Source organism: Rutilus rutilus (assembly GCF_951802725.1).
Source record: "Rutilus rutilus genome assembly, chromosome: 18".
Lineage (NCBI taxonomy): Eukaryota > Metazoa > Chordata > Actinopteri > Cypriniformes > Leuciscidae > Rutilus > Rutilus rutilus.
The window spans coordinates 25,401,281-25,429,039 of NC_140231.1; the positions used below are offsets into that span (position 1 = coordinate 25,401,281).

A 27,759-nucleotide genomic window follows, 5' to 3' on the forward strand; every position below is an offset into this window, starting at 1 on the left:
ACTTCCCTATTCTCAGAGAAATAGCAAGATTATTAAAACTTTATAGTTATCGTCGTTGGTGTGAACTTACCGATTGAAACGTTGCACCTCAGCAGCTCCAAACAGTTTGCCCTGCCTCTGCTGAGCCAAGCCCTTCAGCCTCTGCCAGGCAGCATTCACCTCCTCCTGCTTCTTCAAGATGAGCTCAGCCTCTGGGTGGTTCTCCTGGGTTAGCTTACCAGCTGCCTGGTTCACCTCGTTCACACGCTCCTCGTGGGCTGCCAGGTCTGTCTGGAACTCCTCAAACTTCTTCTGTAGAACTTCCACATGCTCCAGGTCCTGCCCAAGCTCCTCTGAGGTGGCAATCGCTTCCTGCAAGAAAGTTTTGTCAGTGCGTCTTCAAATATCTTGGGTGAAATTATTTTTCACAATTGACCAAACACGCCTATAGCACAATATATGACGCCTTCTATTGTTTCTCACCTTGTCACTGATCCAGTCCAGAGCATCCTCGCACTCACGGAGATACTGCACCAATTTCTGGGCCTGCAGGAGACGCACTCCCTTCTCCTTAGTCTTCTGCAGCAGGAGGTCCCACAGACGGTGAAGCTCCTCTAGACGGGTCTGAGTTTAAAGAGGGGACAAAGACAGAGTTATGATCAAAACAAAATGCTCACCTTGTCACACATATTTTTTCTAGGACAGCTCAGATGAAGTCTAGAAATGTTTTCTGAAATAGAAAGTCAGCTTGGACTGTAATAGAAAGACCGAGTAAGGAAGTTGAGGTACACTGAAGAAAAAAACACTGCACGCAGTTCTTTCAAGGGACATGCACTGTTAAAAGAAGCAGAAGAAATTAAAACTAAACATGTTTCACCGCACTCAAGCACCTACTTGAATGAAAGCGCCATAATTGACACTTTTAACTATTGGTCGCTGAGAGGTCCGGTAAGGCGTAAAAGACTGATCAATATAGGATGATGTTAAAAAACTACAAATTACACTTTTCATTGTTATGGAAATGTAGCATGTGGTATTAAAAAGAAAGAGTTTCTTACTCGGATGGTTTCAGATGCAAAGTGGCTCTCAGATATCATGAGGTTGCCGGTGTCGTCCAGTTTGATAATGGCCCCAGCGTTAGCCTGCACCTCTGCCTCAAAGGCTTGATGTTTCTGGAGCTTTCCCTAAGAGATGGAAAAAAATAAAGCTCTGTAAGATGAAAATAATGCTAAAGTCGACGCATACTACGCAGCTCTTAATCTTCCCGTTTTTAAACAATGTATTTTGTGAAGATGCATTTCTTTAGAGAGCTTTGCAACTCTATAAGGCCTAATTTCAACCAACTCCATAATCATCTGCATATGTCACAATATATACTTTTGATAAGAAGTCATTGTATGCATGTTAGGGGTGGGCGATATGACCTAAAATTAATATCACGGTATTTTTCATCTTTTGAACGGTGACGGTATAATATCACGGTATAATTTTTTTTGGTACATTTTGGGAGGAGTAGCCTGTCCTGTCTCTCTTTAGTATGTGAATAAAGTTAATATTTTTATAATATAATAAGTAAATGGTAGGTATCCTTATCAAAAAGAGACATGGGAGAGTATTATGCATTCTCAACATTTATTTTGCAAAAAACCTAAAGATCTTACTTAACAGTGTACAACAAAACAAAAATTAGCAGTGTAATAACTAGGGCTGTTTTCGACAAAGGATTTTCATAGTCGAATCTGATTCGTTAGATTTTGCCGTAGTCGATTGATAGTCGAACCTTTTTTTTTTTTCTTTTTTTTTAGATAGCAGCTAGATTTTTTCCATTTCAAACAAAAGAGCTAAAACACATATATCACACATATATTATAATATTTCATAAACATGAGGAGCAATATGAGAGAGAAATTTGGTGATCGTTGTTTAGGTACATTAAACCACGTAAAGCTTTTTAACGCACATGAGAACCGCGTGGAGTCAACTCGCACATGAGAACCGCGTGGAGTCAACTCACAGCCGCTCCGCAGCCCTGCTGAAAATGTGAAGCAGAAACGCTTAATATCAGATAACGTCCATAATAATTGGACTCCGGGTTCGATTTTTTTTTTACCATTTTCAGTGGTTATGAGGAGCAATATGAGAGGGAAATTTGGTAATCGTTGTTTACATTAAACCACGTAAAGCTTTTTAACGCACATGAGAACCGTGTGGAGTCAACCCACAGCCGCTCCGCAGCCCTGCTGAAAATGTGAAGCAGATTTTTGAATACATTTTTATTTATTTACATTAGTAAGCTACAGGACATCGTCTTTCAAAACATGACCTGCGCGAAAGCGAAAAAATAAATAAAAATGTACCCAGCCCTTCTGAAAATGCGAATGCGTCTCTGTCCCCAGCACATTTCAAACCAAAGGTTTGAGGTTCATAGTCGAATCAGACCTCTCCGAATCGATTCGTCGAATCCTCGACTATTAGAAGTCAGCCCTATTATTTAGAATTAGATATTATTGATGTAAATGCAGCCGTTCAAGGAACATAATTGATTTATTACGGTATTGACGGTATTAGAAAATCCATGTCGTGGCGCAATGTCACACCGGTGATGACTATGACACCGGTGTACCGCCCACCCCTAATGCATGTGTTCAATATGTATTCAAGCTATTATAATCTGATGACTCTACACATAAATTTACTGTTGATTACAGCAGACACCCAGTCAAGGAATTTACAGCTTAAGGGAGGAGTCACTTCAGGAACAGGAATGTGTGATAACACATTTTAGTACTTTATTTTAAAATTGTTTCCCTGAGTGATTTACAAGTTGTTCATATATATATATATATATATATATATATATATATATATGAACAACTTGTAAACCTGAGTAGAAGAGTCACTTTGGAAACTTCTAAATTGCTTTTCTCTCACCTGTAGGTTACTGGGGTCCTTGTAGTTCTCATCAGAGGCAATCTGTAGCTTCTCTTGGATCCATTTCTCAAGCTCATCTGCATCTCGACGGAAGAACTGGAACCGGTAAGAGTCCTCGAGTTTCTGTCTTCGCACAGTAGACAGCTCCTTGAAGCGACGGTACCGGTCCAGAACCTGCTGTCGGCGCTCCTGGATGTCGTCGGCCGACTCTAGGACTTTGACTCCACTGACATCCATTTTCTAAAAGAGGGCAAAGACTTTGTTAATAAATTAATCTCCAAATGTCCATGCCAAATGCCCTTCCACATGAATTTGGGCATAGTAAGCAAAAAAATCAATTTTTGAAGAACCTCAGTGTGGCTATCTGATCAGAAAAGAACAAGAGTACAGCAAAAGAGTTCTCTAACAGGAAACAATGGGAATAACTTCCTGGTAATAGCAATAAAAGGACCAATTAAAAAATATTTCACGATAAAATTACAATGTTTTCATTAAACTACAGTAGTCAACATTTGAAGTGGATCAAAACCTTTCATCAAAGTTATACATGAATTTTGAACAATACCCGTTCTTGTCTTAGAACAACTTTGATTAACTTTTTTTTTTTATCCATTTCAAATGTTGACTACTTGTATATTATGTTTATGCAAATTATATAAAAAAAATGACAACACTAAGTCTGTATGAAACAAACACTCACTCGAGGGAGATACCTAAAACCAAGCGGATATTTTATGAGTTAAAAGACACAACTCTCCCCAGCAATGGCCAACAGCTGAGCACATGGGGGGCCAGGCGGACATTCCTCACGCTTCTGAGCAAACCAGCACAAAGAGAGTGCTGCCATCAGCCCCCCACTGACTCTGAACACAACCCCCACCAATCCAAAGCCCAATCCAACTGCATCTGTCCCATACTGTCAGTAGGGTGGGGGCGATGTGATTTCAGCTGCATTTGAGGGTGGAGGGGATGTTAGTGTCCAGAATGACTGAACCAAAGATGGGTCCCACCCAGGTTACAGCAAATGTCTCTGTAGCTCTTTTTATACCAATAGCATGAAGCTGGATGATCTAGAACCGTTCCAAATGTTTCCACAGCAGATCTCAACAGCATCTTATTCTGATGTGAAACAAAACCAGGTTGTTGTTGACACTGGAAACATTGGACAATGACTCAATTATATTCTCAAAAATCTTTGTACTCATAAATAAAGACCATGATGTGTCATGTTCATTTGTAGTTGGGTAATATGATGATAAAAGCTGTTATGAGCTGATTTTCAGAGAGGTTCAATCTCGATCTCCAGACTGACTGGACTTCTTGGAATGCAGGGTCTGCTGCTGATCCATTTAAGAAGAGTCTTTAGTGATAAAAAGCTAACCAAGGACAAAGAGTAGAAGGATTCACTTCACACACAGGTGTGAACATCTGGAGTCATTCCACACAGATATGTGTGAACAAATGAACATTCTTCATCTGTTTCAGTAATAGCATGGCAACATATTAACCCTTTCTGTGTTTTTTTATTTATTCATTTATTTAAGGCTAAATGCTATTTTCATGGCAAATAAACTATAATTTAAAATATAATAAACAAACTCCTGGAATTACACAACACCACTTAAAACCAGAACAGATTTTAAAACACTAGGCTTCATACATTTGCCGAAAATCTGATCATACACTAAACGACACTGCATACCCGTGCTGGTAGAATGTGTGTAGTGATGTCGCCACTCAGGATTGGTCACTTGTTTGTTGCCTGGCTGCCAGTTTCTCTATAAATGGCCAAGCGCAATATTTGAGTGAAGTTAATAATCAAATTAAAATAAATATTTGATCAGCCTCCATAACACGGCCGCTATTTACATCTCATATCGTCTGTAAAGCAATGATTTTGTTCAATTTTTGTATTCATTCCAAAGAGCTCTATGCCCCACAGTGGAAAATTAAACCATATCTGTACCGGCAGGGCCGGATCGGCACGGAATGGAACGGTTAAGCAATGAGAACGGTTTGGCCTGATGGAGGAAAAGCAGCTAATATGTTCTAAAATATCAAACCTGTTTTATATCTCCAACTGGATGGAATCAAAGTCTGTAGCCATCATACACAATACGAAATCTGTCAATTCCAACTGCCCAAAATCTTCAGACTGGTGATGACTTTAGACAACTAGCTCATCCAGACTGCAAATCGGGACAAAAATCTGTGCAAAAGTCATGTAGTGTATTCCAGTCTTTACAAGACTATAAAAAAAACCTTCATTCAATTTCTAAATTTGACAAAAGCATTGTTGTGTGACTGTATGTGGATGTTGTCGGGCATCACATGCTAAGATCATTTGAGGGCCGTGTGCTCCATTTGCTGAAGCGAATCCATTATAGGACGTGTTTGAGGAGGGTTCAGGCTAATCCAAGGCCAGAGAAACTAACAAAACAGCATTTTTAACAATGTGAAGAGTAGAGTGGCCAGACTATGGAGTCAGCCATGTAATGCACCGTCAGCCTGGATCAATACAGTCTTTTGTTATGCTGGCCAGAACTGCCATCTTTCCATTATAAACCCCCATGCAGATAGAAGAGATGAGGGAAATAACGGAAAAGATGGTGGAATGGGGGGCCGAATGGGAGGAAAGAGAAGATAGCGGTCATCATGCTAAATATGAAAGAGACAGAAACAGCTCACAGGAGATCAGCTCAATCAGTGGCTGCTATGTACAAAACATCCGCTTGATATAATGACGGGAGAATAGAAAAGAGAAAGCAGATAAGGAAGTGATTAGCTAATGGGTGATCCATTAGTGAGGTCCTTGACTCAATCATAACTTCAACCCATCCAGATGAGAAACGTGATGAACGACCGAAGATCTAATGCACAGCTTGCGCTTTACTGAAACATTCTGTTTTAGTCCAGATCAGCTGGATGCATGCCGCCCTTCCCCCTCCCAGCCTCTCCCAAAACAATCCCATCTCAATGTCCGCTCAGATCAGACAGGAGATTACGACCAGCTCAGCCTGGTTTCAGTCCGACAGCTCTGTGGGGATAGGTGTCATGACCACGGATCTGTACTGTTAAATTTAAGCCGGCAACTGTGCGTTGGAAAAAACGCAATAGGCCACACCCATGTGCAGATCAAAAGTCAGCAGACGTGCACACTCGACCCGTGATATGTCTTTAAAAACCATGCAATCTCAGTATTCATTTTGTGACATTGTATTTACAATACTTAAACATGAAATAAGAGTTACAAAGTTAAATACACAAACAATGTAATAAAAACTCACTGTAATACAAAGCTACGCGCTCACGAGTGCCTCACTGCAGTCCAGCTGTAGCGACAGATAGCGCTTCTAAACGCGACTGCGTACTAGTGATAACACAAACTCACACTTTCTTCTCCCTCCTCGTTCCTCTCTATCATTTGTCTTAGTCTGTTGCTTCTGAATCCAACTGAATACGGCAGTCCAGCAGCACTCTGGAATATTCCCCTCTCGTTCCCACGAGCTCGTTCATTGAGCACAGCACTTCAGCAACTGCCTCTTACATTCCCAACACATGATGACACAGGCAAAGTCCAACCTCTCGCCCTCCTGCAATACAGTGGCCATTTATGATTTATGAACAGGCAACCATTACAAGAGCTTTAGAACATGATTTGTTGAAAACCATTTCATCTTCTGAGGTTTGTGTAATAGAAAAAACAACAACCATCTTTGCTGTTTTACAACCATTATGGTCAGAACCACAAACCAAAAGAAGGAAGTATGAGCAGTCAATGGAATCATAAAAAAAAAAACTATGGGAAGTCAATGGGGTCCATCAACTGTTTGGTTACCGACATTCTTCAAAATATCTTTCTTGTGTGTTCAGCAGAAGAAAGAAATTCATACAGGTTTTGAACAACTTGAGGGTGAGTAAATGATGACAGAATTTTCATCATTTTTGGGTGAACTATCACTATAAGGATATTCCCACTCCACCCAGACAATCAGGACTCTCTAATAGCGACAAGACTCCCATTCCCATTCTCCTGATAATGAGGTTGTCCTCTGATAGACATTCTTAAGATTCTCTCAGAGAAGAGCTGGGATATTAATAACCACAAGCCTGAAGGTGACACAGATTTCCAAAGCAGTATACATATGATGGTAACTATGTGTGAGATTGAACCAATCAGGTAAAACTAGAACATCAAAGTCAATTATAAAGCCCCGTTCACACCATCAGGACGCACAGTGATAAAGAGACATGATCCCATTCATTATCAATGGAGAGCTGGCGACTTCCAGCGACACGAGCGAGTGACCGTTGGCAGAATTGTAGGCATGTCAAGTGACGCGAATCACGCGACAAAAGTTTATGCAAATGAGCAGTGAATTTTGCAAGCGACAACCAATAGGAATGAAGACTGTCAGTGGAGCTCACGTCATCGTCTCGAGTGCAGACAAGACAGGACAGAGTTCTAGAGCGATTTCACTGTTTTATATGATTTGACTGTGACATGGATATAATAAAATGATGTGTGGAAAATAAATTGTCGGCAGTCTCTGTAAATTGTTCACATATTGCGTCTAAAAACATAAGGAAAACGCCTGCCGTGCTGCTTTCTCCTCCATTTAAAAGCGCTCAAGAGCATTGTGTCTGCCGTCGCTAAGCAGTCATAAACCTCGTTCTCCATTAACACATGGACAGATAAATGGATTCCAGCCCTTGCATGAGCTCTACTACTAGATATATTTATGAGGATGAGAAGAAAAAAAAACCCGCCCTGTACAGATGTGATTTTCGTCCATCTTTGCTGAGCTTTCAATGTTTTCAAGAATTAGTTGGTTCTTGTCACATGACCTGCTGTGCGCTTGCAGCATTCTGAACGGGTGAGATTTTTTTCATCTGGCTGTGGCATAGTCGTGCCTTGAGCGCACTTGTCATACGTTTACATGTAAAATACGAACTTGAGCGTGCAAAAGACGAGACGTGGAACGTCTACGTCTACTACGTGGAAGTAGTGAGCTTGATTCATACATTGATAGTTTGTGTTAATTGTGTTGTCAATATGAAGCAGCGAGCAGTTTAGCACTGCTGTAGTTCATATTACAGTTTCGAATGATGTTTAAGTCATTTTTGGCAGTATGAGTTTGTTTAATTCGTTGATTGATCGATCGTTAATCTAGTTAATGATTTAATGAACCGAGCACTGCTGTAGTTTATATCACAACACTCTCTAACAGCAAAATGCTACTTTTAATTCTAATTCCTAGTTAAATTAGAATGATAGCTAAGTTTTATATATCATTTGTGATTGTATTTTCTAATATGGACAGACATGCAGTCTACCAATAACATTAAAACGACAGCACTGGGAACGCCCACCACAAGAGTCTTCACAGAACAGAGAATAGCAACATATAACGACAAAGTCGCTGGTGGTGTGAACAGGGCTTAAGGTAACACTGTTAAGACAACAAGATTCTTATCAGATCACAACAAGGTAAAAAAAAAAAAATGCAGAGATGTAATAAGACACCCATTTCCTCAAGCATTCATTTTTCATAACACGGATGGATACCATACTCCAACCATCAGTGTTCAGCAAGAGTGAAGCACATCATCATTAAACTCACTCCCACTATCAACCTGGGAATACCGAGAACTAAGTAAGGTCACGCTGAAAGCCTGGAAGTTTCCATGGCAACACATCTGTTTCCGAGGGGCGCTGACGTCTAAATGGGAGGATGCAGGCCTAAGGAATTTAGAGGAAACGGGTGGGATGTCTCCAAGGATTTAGTTTGGCTAATAGTAACTGTTCGAAGAGTCCAAAAAGCTGAAATAATAGCAGTTTTGCAGGGAGATCCAGAGATATGCTCATATTATTTCAGTCCTTTATCCTGTTAACTCGTTTCGAAAAGGCTTCTTTATTGATTGAGATTTGAAGGCTCCACGAACCCCGAGAATGATGATGCACTCAAACCAAGCCCATCCTAAACATGAAATATTTATGATTATATTGAGCTGCCAAAAAAAAAAAAAAAAGGTTCACTTGCAGCCTATCACAGCTGCCCAGGGATCAAAACATCACACGCAGGCGGATTTCAAGAGGTTTAATCCGTGGCAGCATGTCAACTAGGGTACCATCATGCAGAACACACCCACTCAAACCATGCAACAAACACAAACAGCCTATAATAAACCAGCACTTCCATGCATTAAATATTAAAAAAAGCACCCAAAGACTTCATAATATCCTGTCACATATCCTGTTACTTACTTTAATCCCAGGTTCTATGTGCAATGATGTTTCTTAAGATGAAGATGGGTGCATGAGTATGCAGAAAACAAAACCTCACTCTCACTGCATTTGTCTAACCATCTCCTCTCCCTCTCGCTGCAGTGCTGACAAAAGCATCAGCGCTGCAGTGACGGCCTCTGTGGGGAGACAGCCAAGGTACAGCCCAACCCATGCGTCTCTCTTTTTGAGAGAATAAGAAGAAAAAAAAACTTTCACTTTCTTCATTTCTACACTGACAATGCAAACACTTTACATTTATTTTCTCATTGCTACTACACAGCAAATCAGGGCAGAACACAAAGATACCAACACAATCTCATGGCAATTCGTAGCTATTTTACATTTTGCCAAATCGGTGGCTAATTTGTATGATGATCTCATTCGTATGTTTTCACATTATCTTCTTACGCCGCTGTGACAGGTACGTTTATGGGTGGACCTTCACGCTTGCTTTTTTTCTAATAATCATACATTTTTGAACGATTCACAAATTGTAAAATAGTCACGTATTCCTGTGAGATCAGGTTGGAGACGCAAACTCACATATTTTACCTTCAGTTTGGGTTTAAGAAACGTGGACATGGTAACAGGTGTCTTGGGGATGGCTACAAGGCGTAATGCAAAACATTATTATTGATTAAGACATTGAGACTGGTTGATAAAAATAGAACCGGGACAAATGCACATGAACCATTTAATATATTCAAAATTCACTGCTTATGTGAGCCAAAGTAGAGTATAGCAGCTCATGCAACACAATAACACAACACAGACCGCAAGAAAGAGACCATCTGATACATATCAAAGTGACAACGTAGACCACTTCAGGTTTGTGTTACACCACCAGGATGCAACCTGAAACCAGAACAACAGCACAACACACAGGCTTTGGTCTGTTTTCTATCATGTACAACCTTACAAGACACCGTCCATGTTTAAATGTGCACCAATAACGTGATTATTTCCAAAAACCAGAGTACGGACTTAATCGAGGAAGATGTATACACAAGCTTTGACTTACCTTTTCACTCCCATTTACATGCAATTTTCATTATTCTGATTATACACACCGATTTGTTCGCCGGCTCTTTTGGTATCCGGTTTGGTGACGCTCCTAAAAATGTCTCCATTTCAATGTTTTTGCTCATCAATACTACATTTTATTGGTGTCGTGCAACGTTTTCAACGTGAATTCAGTTTCTTCGGCACCCCGAAACTGCACATGCGCACTATGGTCAGAGTGGAATAAATGTGATTAAAGTGTTTGCATGCCTAAATAAAATAAGAAACGTTTTACTACGATTATGGCAATCACATCAATTCCATTCGATCAGTCGAAATATTTTGTTTACATGAGTTTAAAGTTTAATCTAAATATTGGCTAAATGTGAGTGTGTATGATGTAAACATAGTCAGTGACTGGTCACCGATTATTAATCTGCATCATTATGAACACAGAGCTGCTATGAATTTAATAAAGTATTGTTCCAGTGGCACCCTAATGACCTGCACAAACTGTCTCTAATAGTCATAAGAAAATAAAAAAAATCATCATCATCAGGATTGGTTTAACATCTTAAACCAAGATTTCTATAATATCGTGGTGTCAAACAACTATATGCCTCATTTATTTTCAATAAGCAGCACAGACAAAGTAAGGGACCCTGACACTTGGGAGGGGTCAACCAAAATAGTTACGCAGCTGCACTTGCTATGGCAACACGTCCCAGAGGACACCCCCACCCTTACGAAGACCCTGCGTGTTATGAGTTACGTTACGTTATGAGACAGGAGACCACACCCTTTGAAAGATTCCCAACAATTTCAGCATGCATGCCATCAGGCTCGGAGGAAACAGGATGGGGAGTGAACACTAGACAGAGACCGACAAAAGTGCTAAATTCCAGACGCTGACGGGCAGTGCAAGGTTATTTCATAATGCGTAATTTCACTAAGGCATCAGATCTGAAAACAGAAACCAGGCCTGAAGTGCTGATTAAAAGCAACTAAAAATCTGACTTGGAAAGTCATTATTGGAGATTGACCGATATAGCTTTTTAAGACTGATATAGATTAGTTATGTGTCTGATAAAAGATATTCGGAACAAAATTTTAACTAGCCTACTGTTTTTTAGCAAAATAATTAATCATTACACCAAAACAACTAATGCCCAAATATCAGTAAAATTTCAATACTGATCAAACCAATTTTTGGTCTATCTCTAGTCTCTACATATTACAATGAATAAGGGGCCCAGTGTGAAACTGTGAATATTGAACAGCTTAAAAGCAATGCATGCTAATGTCTGAATACAAAAAAACATTCATCTTTTTGGCTTCAGGGGCTTTTTCATAAGCTCAGCAGGGCTGTTGGCATGTCAGCAGTTGGCATGCATATTAAGTCACTCACTGCTTTACCATAAAAGTCTATGGGCTCAAAAAAGGCAATGGTACAAATCGTTAAAAACCTTGTAGGCATGTTCAGAGGCTGTAATCATTTTTTCCAAAAGAAAAAGAGTTAACATAAGCCAGAAGACAATGAAGTGGAGAATCTAATATACTGACAATATAACAAAGACTACGCAAGACTATACTTTGCCTGCTCATATCCATTCGCACGATTAAGCCTGATATGTGCAATTTTAAAATAATTATGACTTTACTTCACAGAATATATGTAGCATACTTAGTTTATTAATAATAATTTAAACATTGACGGTTTTCCAACATTCATTTCAAAGTAACCATCATCCACTTAAAAACACACAGCTATGGTTAAGTTAAATATGCAACTGTGTTAATAATAAATGGTAAGAAGACCAATAAAAGCAGCAGAGCCAAAGCCCAGGCCTCATATCAGAGCAATAATCCAATGACAGAGAGAAAAAGGCGCTGGGCGGATCCTGAATGTATATATATATATATATGTCTATAAATGTACATTTTACACAAATTGCGTGTTCTGTATCGGTAGAACAAGATACGTTGTTGAAATAAATGTCTTTCTTTGGAAGAGCATTTGGAATTGGAGGAGGTTGCTGGTTTATTTGCATGTGCAAATGCCTTCCATATAAACCCAATTAATATAATTAAATAAGTAGTAAATACGTCTCTGTAGTCCTATAGATTTAAATGAATCTTGTTGCGCATTGTACTGTATCCGCGTGTAATGTTTAATTTATAATCTAGCCGTGTATTGTATATGGGTTAGCTCTGCAGCTAACGACTCCATTGGGCAGGGCGATGAAAGCTCGTCTGAGAAAACATTAACGCGTGATGTTCGCACAACAATGTAATAACAGTATATTTATAACACAATGAAAGAAATGTGCTGTTCTAGATAACATTAAACAGATGGAAATGGTGGCTAAAACGCCCAGCACGGCCCTCAGCATAGCAAACGCGAAATAAACCAAACCGATTGTTTTAGTTTGCAATACAACGTCCTGTATTTGTGTTTTGTTTGTAAAAATGCACAACTGTACAAATGAAATGTTGTGTAATAGCCTACCTTGCTGGAGGTTTTGCTCTATTTTTCTGAGGCTGGGTGGCAACGGCTGGCGACCTGAGCGAATGAAATAGCAGCGTAGCCCGAGCTATCGAATGAAACGAGCTGCGCGAGACAGTGACATCATGCACTGCAGCAACCAGCCGAACGCTGACGGAAAATGCCGAAGCGGTCTAGTGCGCCCTATAGTGCTCCCCTCCCACTCAAATTAGATTTAAAAGCTCTGTGTTCTACATTAAACAAAATACGTTTATTTATAGTCACAGACATATAACAGATATAAATGTTGGCTCATTTGTTTTTTGCAATTTGCTACTGAAAGTCAATTTAGCATGTTTGATCAATAGCTATCATTTGGTGAATTTCCTGACTGTACCTAATTAATTTAATTGATTCTGCATCCTTTTTTAATTCCTGGCACTGCAGTTCTCCTGGTCCGGAAAAAATGCTGCCATTATAAATTTGGTATCTAGGGTTTCTGCTGTAACACGGTGTCTTGGCACATCCAGATGAAATTGTTGAGAAATGCCTATATAGGCTAAAACGAGGATGATAATAATAATAAAAAAAAAAAATCTGAGATACACTGGAACAGTTTCTGAGGCAAAACAGCTATGTAGTCAGAAGTGAGGACAGATTACATCACTTTCTTTCCTGAGTCTGACAAAGCACAATGTTCAAGTAGAACCTTCTGGAAGGGAGTATAAATTAAAGGAGAAAATTTTGCAAATATAATTATCTCCCAAGGAGGGAAACAGAGAACACAGAATTCAAAAGAGCCAGAAATATCATAAAGAAGGTCTGTAGAAGCAAGAAGAGCTTTGGCTTGTAAAGAGAAATTGTAATGACCCACAATAGTTCAAATAGCCTACATGTTTGAAATTAAATTCAGTCCTCTTTTCTTTTCTTTTTTAAGGCCTGTATTCACACATCTTTTGCAACCTTAAATTGCAAATCGAATTAAATTGTTCAAAGTGGTTGTCTTTGATGGCCCAATTTTGTCTATTGTTTTGGAGACTTATGCTGTTTTGTTTCTAAAAGGTCCATGTCATGAATGTGTGTGAAACTAGGAGGGGGAGGGGTACAGAGAATGTAGCAAGGAGAAGCAAAATAGTTGCAACATCTTCCTTGAGAAAACAATGTAACATTTGAACAATTTGTTAAAAATAAATGGAATCATTAAAGACACAAGTTTAAATCAATTTGGGCAAATTATTGGTTTGTGGTGCCTAAATGCTGCTGCAAACAAAAGCCCAATCCTGCAACCATTATGTAAATAAAACACAAATGTCTCTATTCACGGTTTTATTGTGTAGATCTAGATCGGCCATTACCACCTCTTACATGAATGAGAACCATCAATTGCCTCCCAGTGTATAAAGCACAAGATTCCTCAGCAGGCCTTCAAGTCTCTCTGGCCTCAGCACTTCGGTTAACGTCTGTAAGCAGAGTTGAGGAGATGCCATCGTGTGATTTCTGCGGATACGGCCCGGATATCGACGGTATCTCATTCTACAAGTAAGCATGTGATCAGTTTGTCTGATGGTAAAACAACACCTTTCTGTTACTGATGATCCTGTTTCTCTCAGATTCCCATTACAAGAAGAGCATCGCCGCCATTGGCTAGTCAATATGAGGAGGGATGCTGAAGGGACTCCATCCGAATCCTCTTCTCTGTGCTCCGCTCATTTCACTCCGGATTGTTTTGAATCTGGATCTGCGCGTTTACACTCAGACGCGATTCCGACTATATTTAACTTTACACAATCCACGGTAAGTCTATCTATTTATCTATGGAGGACAGACTTTGGTATAGGCCTAACTGAGTAATGTATGTATTTAATTGACACTGAAATATTATGACAACTAGTCCCTGCCTTCCCTATGTGTAATATTTTATCCACGAAGAACCGTAGAAGGTTCTGGTTTAACAAACAATAATGTAAACATTCTATTTTATAAATTCACTCTTTGTGTTTCAGAATCAGATTCTAAAGGACACTGAAAATATCCTTCCCCGCCAAGGAGCATCCGAGTCAACCGACTCATCCAGATCACCCTGCTGTGACTGTTATAAACGTCTTCAGGCCACAGAAAGAAATTACCAGCTGAAATTAGCTGCTGCTCAGCTTCAGATAAAAGAGTACAAAAATAATCTAGTGGAGGAGTCACGGAAAGCAACGCAATGGCAGAAGAGAGCAATAGTTTTGCAGAGTGCAATCAGAGCAATGAAACAAAGGGGGTCAATAATACCTGCAACAAGAAAAACTTCTACACCTAAAACTAATAATTAGGACTGAAATATATTTGGACATTGAGGATTACATGGAGAAACAAAGCATTATATTTTGATTTGGTTGCAATTGCAATTGAATCAAGTTTTCTTCAATCACACAAAGTGGGTTAATAAAGCACAAGACTTTATATACATCAGTACAGTGTAATACACTTGATATGTATATAAATATTTTTACCAATTTAAAAAATACATACCATTGCATTTCATACAAGCACAAACATTGAAGCATTATGGTTTGGTTATTCTTACACGATGGTACATCAGATAAATAAAACAAAAATACACAAAAGTGCAAGTATGACTTTAAACAACAAAAAGATGGATCATTACAGTAATGTAAAAATGTATAGCACCAATAAACATTTTATTACTGGAATTCTATGCTCTCAGCCTAAGGAAGACAACAATTTAACATACATCTTGACCTGAAAGATGCTTTCTACATTGTTATTATATAGAACGATTCACATAATGAACCTGCTATAGTAAACAAAAACTTTGGCTAAAAAAATAAAATGATAAATCCTGAGTTTGTTGTCATTTTGTCTCTTAAAACCAATTCAAGTACTAAGCAAATTCAGATATGAGCAGGTGATCATGACGTTTTAAATGGGATTTTATGGATATAAGAGATTATGATTAAGACTCTTACTGTGCCTCTCACAACCATCATCATACTGTAGATACTGATATTATTTAAGCTGAAAGCAATTAGATAATACAGAGGGTCAAATCAGATTCTACAACTAAAAAGCAAATAGTATGTATTATAACCAGATAAAAGTAAAAAAGATCAAAGGAGACTAAATCGTAAATATTACTGTAAATATTACTGTAAATGCAGTAAAGCCTTCCTTATTGCCGTGTAAATTAAGGAAGAAGAGTTATGCATGAAGATAATAATAGCTTGAGGTCTGTTTATCGCATAATGACCACCTTGAGACAGGGCAAAATGAGACAAGATAAGAATTTGTCTATAAGACCACTGTTCTCATTCTAGGATGGATATGTAATACTAAAGAGTCTTAGTACTCACCAGAATGACCATGTCCAATAAATAAGCCTTTTACGAGTAAAGTACAAACCACAGCAAAGTCAAGAGGTCATCGGTTGTGAAAAGTAGACTAATACATGTCTTAAAAAGATTTCTGAAAGAGTTTTCAGATTGGTGAAGGCGTGCGGAACGAGGACCCAGTGAGAGCAGGATCTCCAAACACATTGACGTAAGAAGATTTTAGGAACTGGACATAGTTCTGGAGGCTACGGTTTGTGCTGTCGGACTGCTCCAGTCTGTCCTTGACGTCTTGTAAACGGCTCTGGTATCTCCGTTCAGCCTGTAAGGAAGTTCATGGATGTTTTGACGAATTTGACAAAAATATTTCAAAGAAATTCACAAATGGGGAAATTTCACTGACCTCCTCTTTGGCTCGTTGTAACTGGTTCAGCTCAGTTTTTATTCGGCTCAGATGAGTCTCTAGGTCGACGATTTTGGACTGAGTAACACGCTCTTTAGAGACTGCTCGCTCCCTGGTTTGGGTAACCTGACAATCAACAGGGAATACTCAATGAAACAAACAAAAGCTTTGCAAGATGAAAACAGAGATGATTGAATCCATGAGTTCATGGCAGTTGAGGGCCAGACCTGCCGACGAGCATCGTCCAGGGCCTCCTCCAGCTGTCGAGTCAGAATACTGCACTCCCGAGACTTTTCTTCCAGACGCACCTGGTTGCTGTGAATAGTCTCTTCACGTTTTGAAATCACCTGGATGAGGTCTCGATTTTGTGAGTTAGACTCCTCTAGCTTCCTGTTGACAACATGGGATAGAGCATGTTAAAGGAAAATAGAAAATTGTGTCATCATATCCTCACCCTCATGTCGTTCAAATCCAAACTTTTTACTTTGGAGCATAAAAGAAGACTTTTTAAGAATGTTGGGAACCAAACATTGGAACTAAAGAAAGTCATAGTTTTTGAACAACATGAGTAAATGTTGACAGAACTATACCTTGAAGAGATTAAAATACTTTAAAATAAATGACAGACATTTAACGAGGGATAAAAGGACGAAGCGACAGACCGTTCAAGGCCCTCTGCTTTGTGTTGAAGCTGCTTGTTTTCCTCCAGTAACAACATGTTCTTGTGTCTCAACATCTCTGCCAGACTTCCCTGTTGCTCCGCCTACACACAATCAACCAGAAAACATAACATTCTATCAATAAAAACATAATTTATGTACTAATGAAGGTCACTAAAATACAATTCTTTTACGGATTGTTTCTGCTATTACTTAAATTGAAAAAATAACACCAAAATTAAACCTTAAAAAAAACCTGACCATATTCTACCCTCTCGAAGGAACACATTTTGCCCCACTTATGCTAGTCAAGGTTTCTACCAACAGAAACTTCATAATTTAGCTATACACAATCATTTCCCACCCTTTTCCTTTTCACTGACCCTTTAGAATCAAATGGGCTCTTCCTGCTACTGTACTTAGTACTTATGTATGTAAATTTTACAGCGTCGGTGAGGAATGACTAACCTATTTGCATATGAAATAAGAAATAACAGCCCTGCCAAGTTGCTGAATTCTGAATAGCCATTGATATGGTAAATGTAAGCAGTCACATGATGCAGTGTTGAGGAAAGCTACTTTTAAAAGTCATGCGTGACAATATTGCGTTACTCCCTAAAAACTAACTAATTGCTAGTTACTTTTTATACAATATAATGTATTGTTACTTTTGCGCTACTTTTTCTCACCTTGCTGAGGCTCACTCAGTTGCCAGTGTTTAACGCAGTAATGCATTTAATAACATAGCCTTTTTAAAAAAAACACATTTAAAATATGATTATATTCTGACCACTTAGTATATTTCCTGTCCTTTAGAGGTATGCACGCCAGACAAAAGATCTCTTTTTAAAAGATTACTGTTTATATTATCTACTGTACAATTCTTTTTATTGAAAGTTATGTGTTGTTACTTTTGTACTTCTGTTCCCAGGCACGCATGAGTGTGCATGTCTAACTGACAACGTCATGGCAAAGAGAGAGAATATTAATTTAATTCAGTAGTTGACTGAAAAGTAAAATGGATTAATAATTAAAAAAACCTCAAATATTAATGTGTAAATTAAAAGTAATGAGTTACTTTACACATTATGTCTCATAGTAGTGTTGTCGATACTTTTCAAACTTTTGTAGCTTTTTTTTATTAAGACGTTTTTGTTGCACCACCAACAATGTTCTTCCAGTGTTTTTTTCTGAATAATTTTATTCTTAATATTTAATGCAAACTAGTTTCTAGGACTTCAGCCGAACAACGCACCTTGATGCGTAGCTCTGCGAGGGAGGTGCTGAGCTCTGCGTTTCTTCTCTCTTGCAAGCGTTCTTTCTCGTGAGCTTCCTGCAGCTGGAGTTCGGCATGTCTCAGAGCTTCAGGAAGTGGCTCCAGATCCGCCAGACGACCGTGAAGCTGCTTCCTGACCTGCTGGATCTCCTGGTCTAGCTCGTCTCTTACAGTCTGAGCTTCACTTTCAGCCACCTGCAGGCGTGCAGAGTACTCGTCTGCTTCGGCACGGGTCTTCTGAACCTATCAATTCAAAGAAACAGAGCAGAGTTTATAGATGAACACACACACACTAAAAAACAAACAAAAAAACATAAAAACCGTACACATACACAGACTGGTAAGAATTAAACAACTGATTTATCTGAAGATATTTACAATTTAATAGAAAGATTTTCAATTTTAATGTTTGAAAATGTACTTTATTCTTGTGATGACAAAGCTGAATTTTCAGTTGCATTACTCCAATCATAAGGGTCACATGATCCTTCAGAAATCGTTCTAATATGATAATTTGGTGTTACATTATTATTATAATTTAATATTTTTGTGGAAACCAAAATGATGATTAGAAAGTTCAAAAGAAAAGCATTTATTTGAAATAGAAATCTACTGTCACTTCTGATCAATTTAATGCGTCCTTGTTCAATAAAAGTATTAATTTCTTTCTTTTCCTTTTTTAACTCTTATCTCAAACTTTTTGAATGAAAGTTTACCATGGTTTCCACAAAATTAAGCATTAAACGTTTATTCAACATTAAATAATAATAAGAAATGTTTTCTGAGCAAACAAGCATATAAGAATGATTTCTGAAGGATCATGTGACACTGAAGACTGGAGTAATGATGCTGAAAATTCAGCTTTGCCATCACAGGAATAAATTACATTTTAAAATATATTAAAATAGAAAACAGTTCTTTTAAATTGTAATATTTCACAATATTAATGTTTTTACTGCATTTTTTTTAATCAAATAAATGCAGCCTTAGTAAGCTTAAGAGATTTCTTTCTAAACCATAAAACAAAACTTATTTTTTCCAAACTTTTAACTGGTAATGTAGTACCTGAAATTCGTAATCTTAATCAATGGGTTTGTTAGAATCTGAGGATCACACCTGGGCTTTATAGCTGTCCACCAAGCTCTCATACTGTTTCACGGAAACTTTGACCTGCTGGACCTCAGACTGGGACAATGACAACTTCTCTTCCAAGGCAGACGAAGTGGCCTGCACAAGCACAGCAATTCAGCTTTCATCTGTATTCATTTGTCATAAAGGCACGAGGACAACTGAGAGATTATGAGTAAAATGGCAATCAACTGAAAAAAGAACAAATTGGAGATTTGTAAAGTATGGCTGCAAATGGACAAACCTTAAGGCTCTGGTTCTCCAGGCGTATAGTAGTGCTCTCGTTATTGAGCTCATGAAGGCGATCTAAGAGTCCTTCTCTCTCAGTTCGGGCTTTCTCTTCCTGCCCGTGCAACTGTTCCGTCAGGTCTGTAATACGGCTAAAAGACACAAGAATGGTTTGCATGGCTTTCTGGGAGGCTTTTTACATCTGTTTACAATTATTCAGAATTAGGATTTGTATAATCATACAAGGGACACAAATCCCTGCTGACCTGTTTAACAATGCGAACTCCATCTCTAGCTGTCCTTTATCCTTCATCTCTTTTGCGTGGCGACTGCTCCAGTTCTCTGCAGCTGACACGGCATCTGACAACTGTGCTTCCTTTAAAAGATTCAATATTTTATATTTTTATATTAAATAAGACAAAATCTACACTAGCATTCAAAAGTTTGGAGTCAGTGAGATTTTATAATTTTTTTGAAAGAAGTCTCTTTTGCCCACCAAGGATAAATTTATTTGATCAAAAATTGAGAAATATTATAACTATTTTAATATATAGTTTATTCCTGTGATGGCAAAGCTGAATTTTCAGCATCATTACTCCAGTTTCACATGATCCTTCAGAAATCAGAAAAATGGTATTGTCAATGTTGAAAACAGTTGTGCTGCTTAATATTTTTGTGGAAACCATGATACACGTTTTTCAGGATTTTTTTTTTTTATTAATAGAAAGTTCAAAAGAACCGCATTTATTTGAAATAAAATATTTTATACCATTATATATTTCAATCTTGATTAATTTAATGCATACTTGCAACAACAACAAAAAATCTTACTGACCCCAAACTTTTGACCAGTAGTGTACATTGTAAACCTTCCATTTCCAGAATGACAAATTAACCAGAAGTGATGTCAGATGCAATTTTTACAGCAGAATACTACAGTCTGAAACACTTATCATAGCAAACTTTAATTTAAAAAACCTATAAGCAGTATACACATTGAGCTCATTCCACTCACTATCTCCAAGAGCTGGGCGCTGAGCTGTCCAACAGTTTCTTCACTGCGCTGGGCCCGCTGTTTCTGAGCCCGCGTGGCTTTCTTCAGTGACTCTTTATCAGCCTCTGCTTGCTGCCTGAGGTCTCGCAACTGATTCTGCAGGTGATCTACCTCCCCCTGCTGCTGGCTGATGGATCGCTCTAGATTCTGAACCAAATGGATTTTACATATTATTTACATTTTATTATATATGAAGACAATATTTGAATGAATTATATAGACAATATCTGAAATCGTCTAGACATGTCTTGTAGAATAAACACTATAAAATAAGATAGTGGTAGATGTTGCTTGAATACTAATGATGCTGTATGCATTACCCTGATCTGAACATTAAGGCGGTTATTCTCTCCCTCTTTATTGCGCAGTTGACCCTGCAGATGGGCTCGGGTGGACTCCAAGACTTTGGACAGTTCACTGGTGGTCTTTGCACTCTCCTGTTACAATGGGAAATGATGAGGGCTCAAATAAATGACAGTCCCATGTCTAAAACATTCTAAAAAATATTGTTTACTAGGGCTGCACGACATTGAATAAAAACATATATTTAAATATATTTAAAAACTGAAAACCAACATACATGTTTCACATTCTTTTTGTGAGAAGAAAGCATCACTATAACTTCTGAAATTGAACAGCAGTGTTTTACTGTAGCTGTGTCATTTTAACATCAGTGTAAACCAGGGGCTTTAGGATTTCGGGTAGGCCTACATTAGATTTATTTAATAACAGAAATTGAATAATCAAATGTAAAAATATTTAATTAAATTAAATACACTGATTCTTATTAAAGGGGTCATATAATAGTACACGCACTTTTACAAGTTGATTGTACTGAAATGTGTGTTGGCAGTGCCTGTACACAACCATCATAAAATGATAAAAATCCATCCAGTGTTTTTTTTGTAATCTTCTTATATGTTTTCCCCCATTTCAAATCAAGCCGTTCGTCACAAAATCGACGCCCCTCCCACGATTGTTGATTGACAGCAGCGTTTCAACACAGACCTGCCCTCTCTCGCGAGCGAGCTGTCAATCATAGTCATTGTTGTTATTGTGTTACGGTGTACGCACAGAACAGAGGGGCGGGGTGAGCAAAGCTCATTATCATTTAAAGACACATGCACTTAAACGGCGTGCTGAAAGCAGAGCTGTTTTTGACCAGGTAAAATGAGTGTTTTCTTACAATACAAATGAGAATTTTTAATTAAAGTATATTACAAACTTTTAATTTAGACCCTAAAGAATCATATTAGCTTGTACAAAAATGACATTATATGACCCCTTTTAAGCTACAGAAGTTATTCAGTCAAGAGCAGTGAGTGAATTCCAATTTGTCTTTTGCAGTTTGATTAACATTAAGCACACAGAGGGAAGAAGGTTTATTAGGCTGCTGTCACTTTAAGAGCTGCACGGATCCAATATTTTGTTACAAGCGCGCTTTCTTTCTCAACCATTTAGTCCACTTAAGACATAACTGACTGTGTTTATGTGAATACTCACCAAGAAGGGCATTTTGACATAATTTTGTGTGTATTTGGCCATATAAGCTGCGGAAAGGAACAGAATTCGAGAACACGCGCTGTCCGACAGGTGGCTTTCTGTGCGTATGAGTACTTCGTATATTGCATTTAATGACATTAAGCATGTCACATGTATGTAACAGTCATGTGTCCAGTTTACTCTCTGCGATCCAAAACTTGGACATTTTGTTATCTTTTTGGGTATTAAATTCAAGCAGTTATCGCAAGCCGTTGCGATATGCATATCGCGTTATTTAGATAATTTCGATATATCGGGCAGCCCTATAGTTTACCTTTTCGCTCTCTAACAATGAAGTGAGCTGGTCAACATCTCTCTCTTTGTCTTGAAGCTTTACAAGAATACGCTGGAAGACAGAAATGAGTTCAGCGTTAAAACTAAGAAATCAAAAATAGCGCAGCATACTTTATGCAAACGCAACACAAACCGAATTGTCTTCTTCCACATCAGAAAGTCTTTTCAGAAGCTCGTCTTTCTGCTCCATGAGTCTTAGTGAGTCCATCTGTTACAAAACAAGTGGTAAAAAATGGTTATTAATCTTTACGGTTTTTAGTACAGTGAAATGCAATTGTCTAATAATAATATACTTTGAATTTATTGGTTTGAGGCAAAGCAGTACCTCTCGACTATGTTGTTCTCTCAGAAGATGTCTGAGGGCTCTGTTAGTGATCTCAAAAGTCTCCAGTTTCTGAAGCAAGAGTTCTTTCTGTCGGGCCAAGAGTGTTGAGTCTGACCCTGACATCTTTTTCTCCTGTACAAATATATAAACAATATTTTTAAAGCATATCTGATATTGTACATGATACCGTACAACATGTTTCAAAGTGGTTTCAAAGTTCTGTAGAGAAAAATCCACCCAGAACTGTTCTGAAAGGTGTATTTTGCTCACGCTCGCACTCCTGGACATATGGCTGACCGTTTCACGGAGAGCCGACACCTGCTTGGCGGCTGCACTGCTGTCCATCTCTGCTTCCAGCAGCTTTCTGAGTAGAACATCTTTGTCTAGCTGCATACTGTCCCTTTCTAGTCTAGACCAGAAGAAATGGTTCAAATTATATTAGAAATTTAGTTATATGTAATAAAATGTTTAAACGTCAATGTTTTCATCATACCTCCCAAAATCATTCTCCACTAGCATCTTCCCCATGGACTCCCGTAGGCGGGAGTTCTCCTGCTCTGTGGCCTCCAGCTCCCGGGCGACCTCTGCGAGCTCCTCCTCCTGCTCAGCAATGACACGCTGTGATGCGCTCAACCTCTCTGACTGACGCTCTAGCAGCTGCTCCTTCTTACGAAGCTCAACCTGCAAACACAAACATCACCATTTGCTTTTATTTGTGTACAAACAACTTAAAGAGCACTGACCTGTACCACCTGACTGCTGCACATTCATTTTGGCGTTGATAGTGTTGCCATTGAAACATATAAATTCAAGTCACAAACACCTCCGAGTATAACGTCACGGGTTTCCATCTCTTCCAAATTACAGTAGTTATGGCGTGAACGCTACCTTGGAAATCTCGCGAGAGCACAAGTTGAATTTGCTCAGCGAGTTTACTCTGGCGTCGAGTACTGATGCTCATTAAATATGCCCTTGTAGCTGCACCAATCACATCGGGTTATCTGATATAGGCGGGCCAGAGGCGAGCTAAACAGATGACGACAGTGCTGTAAAGTCGAAGTCATAAGTAAACATTGCAAGATGGCTATGGATGAACACCAGTTGTTTGAAACGGCTTTGGCCGCTACAATGAACGAGTTAGACTTGGCTTTTTATCTAAAAGAGGAACAGAAGACGCCGCTCGAATCGTTCCTTTGGAAGAAGGGCGTTTTTGCTGTTTTGCAGACCGGACACGGTAAGAGTCTAATCTACCAGTTAGCTCCGCTGGTAGCTAAGCGTATGGGGCTTATTGTTGTGACTGGTCGTAGTGTTATCCAATTGTGTGCAGTGAGATTTTCAAATGCATGCTTGGTGCCGCCCCTCGAGCTGGCCGATTTTCATTAGTCGATGCCAGACGATTAATCTTTCAGATTTAGGTCTGGATTTCCAGGCTACGTGTACGCAGCATAAGCTCATTGTTTTGGTTCAGGTTTCGGTTGTTTTGGTCTCAACTGTTTCGGTTGCGGTGCTCAGTGACTGACGTCGGTCTAACTCTGCATAACATAAAACGTGCTTATGATGTGTGATGTCTGTGCAAGCAGGGTGCGCGGAGGTATAGAAATACAATAAATTGACAGGCAGGTAGGACATCGTATCATTCGGACCGAATATAATGATTGGACGAACATTTGATGGTCCTATGCCTTCCACAGACAATAGCCTACATATAAATACATTTAGACCACTTAACTTAGTGATTGCTATCAAGATGTGAAGAGATTTTCAACCAGCATAACAAAAAAACAATTCTGGAACAAATCACCTACCCTGCCTTTAACTATTAGTATTAATCAATTATGTACATGTGCGTATACACACACAACCAATACATAGTCAAGATTTTTTTTTAAAGAAATGAATACTTCTATTCAGCAAGGGCGCATTAAATTAATAAAAAAAAAGTGAAAGACACTTATAATGTTACAAAAGATTTGTATTTTAAATAAATTCACTTCTTTTGAACTTTCTATTAACCAAAATATCTAGTATCAGTTTCCACAAAAATAACAGAATAACAACAGAAAATGTATCTTGACTTGAGCACCAAAGCATATTAGAATGATTTCTGAAGGATCATGTGACACTGAAGACTGAAGTAATGATGCTGAAAATTCAGCTTTGCATCACAGGAATAAAATGTAAAAATATATTACAATAGAAAACAGTAATTCTAAATTGTAATAATATTTCACAATAGTATCGTATTTACTGTATTTCTGATCAAATAAATGCAGCCACGGCTGGCATTAGAAACTTCTTTCAAAAGCATAAAAAAATCTTACCAACCCCCAAACTGTACAGTAGTACAGGTAATAGTGTGTTTATAAATGGATGAATATTTTCCAGTATATAAAGTAAAATATTTCTCCCTAAAAGAAAAGAATGACAGATAAATGATCCATTTCTCCAATCTCTCTTTTCTCACCTCATTTTTCAAAGAGCTGACCTCTGTCATCAGGCTGTCGATCTTCCTCTCGTACTGATTGATGCGTCCATGGAGTGCCTCTTCCTCATCACTGGAGAGATCTTCTATTCGGAGAGGAGACTGGGAGCGTTCAGGTTCCTGTGGAGGCGTTATCTCCAGACGATGAGTCTGTCCCTAAAACATACATAAACATTAAAACATCTGAAATAACAGAAAATGGTTTTCTTCCGTAAAAGAAAATTGCACTCACCGCAGTGTGAAAGATTGTAAATGAATTGAGCACAAGCACAAATGGGAATGTATCTGTAATATTTGACTGACCTCCCACTTATATGAGGTCTCTCTTGTTGAGGCCTTGCCAGGTGGGATCCACGGGACCCTCGTCTTTACCTTAGCAGTAGGATGCAAGACACTTTTTGTCTTAACCTGGAACATACAAGACATACAAGTCTCATGGAACTTTGAAATGAAATGAAAGTGAAGCTGCACAACTTTTTGGTTTTATAATAGGTTACTATAAATTCAAGGGTATTTTAAGAATGGGTTTCAATGCACAGACTACAAGATGATGCTATACCTGGGCTGTCTTGGTAGGGCTGCATTTGGTGCTCTTCTTCACATGCACGTGCACAGGTGTGGTCTCGTTCACATGCACGTGCAGAGGTGGGGAGGAGGAGCTTGTTCTCGTTGCTTTTTTCTGCATAAAAAAGATAATAAGGCAACATACAATCCTGCACATCAGGTCAACTATCCATTTGCATGAAAAGCACTGTTATAATTATTAATATACATGCCATTTGATCATATATTAAAGAGGCTGCACATAATATTTGCACTCTTAAAAATGCATGTAATATTAAATAAAAACATATGTGTGTGTGTGTGTGTGTATATATATATATATATATATATATATATATGAAGAGTTCAGATGCAAAAGCCTCTAAGTGCCATCTGAAATTTTCCTTCTAGAATGATCATTTTTATAAAGCTTGTATATTTAAGTTAAGTAATTTCACTTAAATGACAATTAATAGGTAATTTGCATTGCCATTTAAGTGAAATCATTGAACTTAAATATATGAGCTTGATAAAAAAATATCATTCTAGAAGAAAATTTCAGATGGCACAGAGGCTTTTGCATCTGAACTCTTTATATATATATATATATCTATATATATATATATATATATATACACACACACACACACACACACACACACACACACACACACATATAAATAAAATATTCATCAGGTCTTTGTTTATGGATTGGGAACACATGGCTAAAGTATAATTTGACTGGTCACACATCTTCAGGTCATGTTTCAGAGTTCAGTACTGAAGACTATCAGAGGTAAACCGAGACTACCACAACAGACACTCTTACAATCATGACTGACATCTGGCTTAATGTAAAGGTAACAACAAATTCAAGATATGCAAGTGTAAGTTATGTACATAAGCTTATAACGTTAGCACCATCAATGGATTCAGAAGTGAATGAACGCCAACGAGAACACTGAGTTACAAGCTGACAGGCAATATATACCTGCTAGGAAGCAGAAGATAGCTTTCACTCAACATAATAAACAAAGACAGCGAAACAGAAAGGAAGTAGAAATCATGAATAAAACAGAGAAGCTGCAAATGCAGCTGGAGAACTGTCCATACACCAAGAGAAGTATAGTTTGAAGATATCTACAATACACAGTCTTTAAAGCATGAAGTGAAACGTATTTATTTGCAAACCATCTTACCATGCGAAATTACAAACATTCAAACGACGATATGGGTAAAATGTACATAAAAATAGTTGCGAACTACTTGAGTTTTCTTATCATCCCAGAGTCTCCAAACCATTTTCCGGTGGGTAATCGGTTTCTCATTAGATTGGCTGATTCAAAATGTTTCGTTGCCGGTGCGTGATCGTGATTGGAGGAAATCGCCTGACCTTGCTCAACGACTATGGTAGTACGCTGTCTATAGCAACGGTGTCCCTAGAAACCAAGCCTAACAAAGGCCCAAGCTACAGTTGTTGTCATGGTAGAATGACAAGGATAGCAATATCATTCCCGTTATAATCTTTGCCGACCAGACAACAAACATGTCTTGAAAGAGCTAACGTTATCTCTTATTTGGTTTCACTGTCCGTTAATAAACCGACGCTGGAGAGCTCACAACTGCAGGAAAATGAGAAAACGAGAAGTAGCCTAATGTCTGTGAAGAGTTGGCTTTCAAAATAAAAGCGTTGAAAATAGAGGGGAATTAATTATATATTTATTATCTATTTTATTTTAATACGTAAAATGAAAGCTGATTGATATTGTGTAAAGGAATAGATGAATACATAAAATAACAAAATCAA

The 27,759-nt window shown here is 38.3% G+C and overlaps 3 protein-coding genes across 12 annotated transcripts in view; 1 reads left to right on the top strand and 2 right to left on the bottom strand.

Annotated features, from left to right (window-relative positions):
* The window catches only part of sptan1 (spectrin alpha, non-erythrocytic 1), a 32,967-nt gene extending 20,116 nt beyond the window's left edge, over window positions 1–12,851 (bottom strand). For 5 of the 9 annotated variants that reach the window (XM_084386758.1, XM_084386756.1, XM_084386751.1 and 2 more), the window contains exons 1-4: window positions 2,911–3,150; window positions 1,038–1,163; window positions 463–603; window positions 71–351 (exon numbers count right to left, since the gene is read on the bottom strand). In XM_084386758.1, the coding sequence (XP_084242884.1) occupies window positions 71–351; window positions 463–603; window positions 1,038–1,163; window positions 2,911–3,147 (785 nt within the window). In that variant the 5' untranslated portion in view covers window positions 3,148–3,150. Of the gene's footprint in view, window positions 1–70; window positions 352–462; window positions 604–1,037; window positions 1,164–2,910; window positions 3,151–6,301; window positions 6,444–12,710 lie in introns of those variants that run through there. The other 4 variants (XM_084386757.1, XM_084386752.1, XM_084386755.1 and 1 more) reach the window with 2 other exon arrangements.
* Window positions 12,852–14,166: 1,315 nt separating this feature from the next.
* Window positions 14,167–15,001, top strand: LOC311277668 (THAP domain-containing protein 2; the record flags this gene model as incomplete). The annotated part of the gene is made up of 3 exons (XM_084388040.1): window positions 14,167–14,225; window positions 14,297–14,480; window positions 14,690–15,001. The coding sequence occupies 3 exons, from the start codon at window positions 14,167–14,169 to the stop codon at window positions 14,999–15,001; spliced, it is 555 nt and encodes a 184-aa protein (XP_084244166.1).
* A 104-nt stretch (window positions 15,002–15,105) lies between these two features.
* odf2a (outer dense fiber of sperm tails 2a) lies at window positions 15,106–27,641 on the bottom strand. Of its 2 annotated transcripts, none has more exons than XM_084387137.1 (19): window positions 27,152–27,641; window positions 25,969–26,088; window positions 25,713–25,817; window positions 25,392–25,565; window positions 23,421–23,608; window positions 23,198–23,336; window positions 22,928–23,059; window positions 22,736–22,810; window positions 22,583–22,654; window positions 21,087–21,203; window positions 20,728–20,913; window positions 19,979–20,088; window positions 19,729–19,864; window positions 19,473–19,583; window positions 18,336–18,599; window positions 17,084–17,184; window positions 16,649–16,811; window positions 16,422–16,547; window positions 15,106–16,340 (listed from the first exon to the last, which is right to left on the bottom strand). In XM_084387137.1, exons 1-19 carry the CDS (start codon window positions 27,152–27,154, stop codon window positions 16,167–16,169), a joined length of 2,496 nt encoding a protein of 831 aa, XP_084243263.1. In that variant the 5' UTR covers window positions 27,155–27,641; the 3' UTR covers window positions 15,106–16,166. The 2 variants fall into 2 exon arrangements, with proteins under 2 accessions (XP_084243263.1, XP_084243264.1); XM_084387138.1 differs by having other exon boundaries at window positions 15,108–16,340; window positions 23,225–23,336; window positions 27,152–27,615.
* Between the last annotated feature and the right edge of the window lie 118 nt (window positions 27,642–27,759).

What these genes read in the sequence shown, in the direction of transcription:
- odf2a (XM_084387137.1), bottom strand. An exon ending in ATGTGGAAGAAGACAATTCG is followed by an intron (nt 22,655 to 22,735) that starts GTTTGTGTTGCG and finishes TCTGTCTTCCAG; the next exon opens with CGTATTCTTGTAAAGCTTCA. An exon ending in GCCTTAATGTTCAGATCAGG is followed by an intron (nt 20,914 to 21,086) that starts GTAATGCATACA and finishes CATTTGGTTCAG; the next exon opens with AATCTAGAGCGATCCATCAG.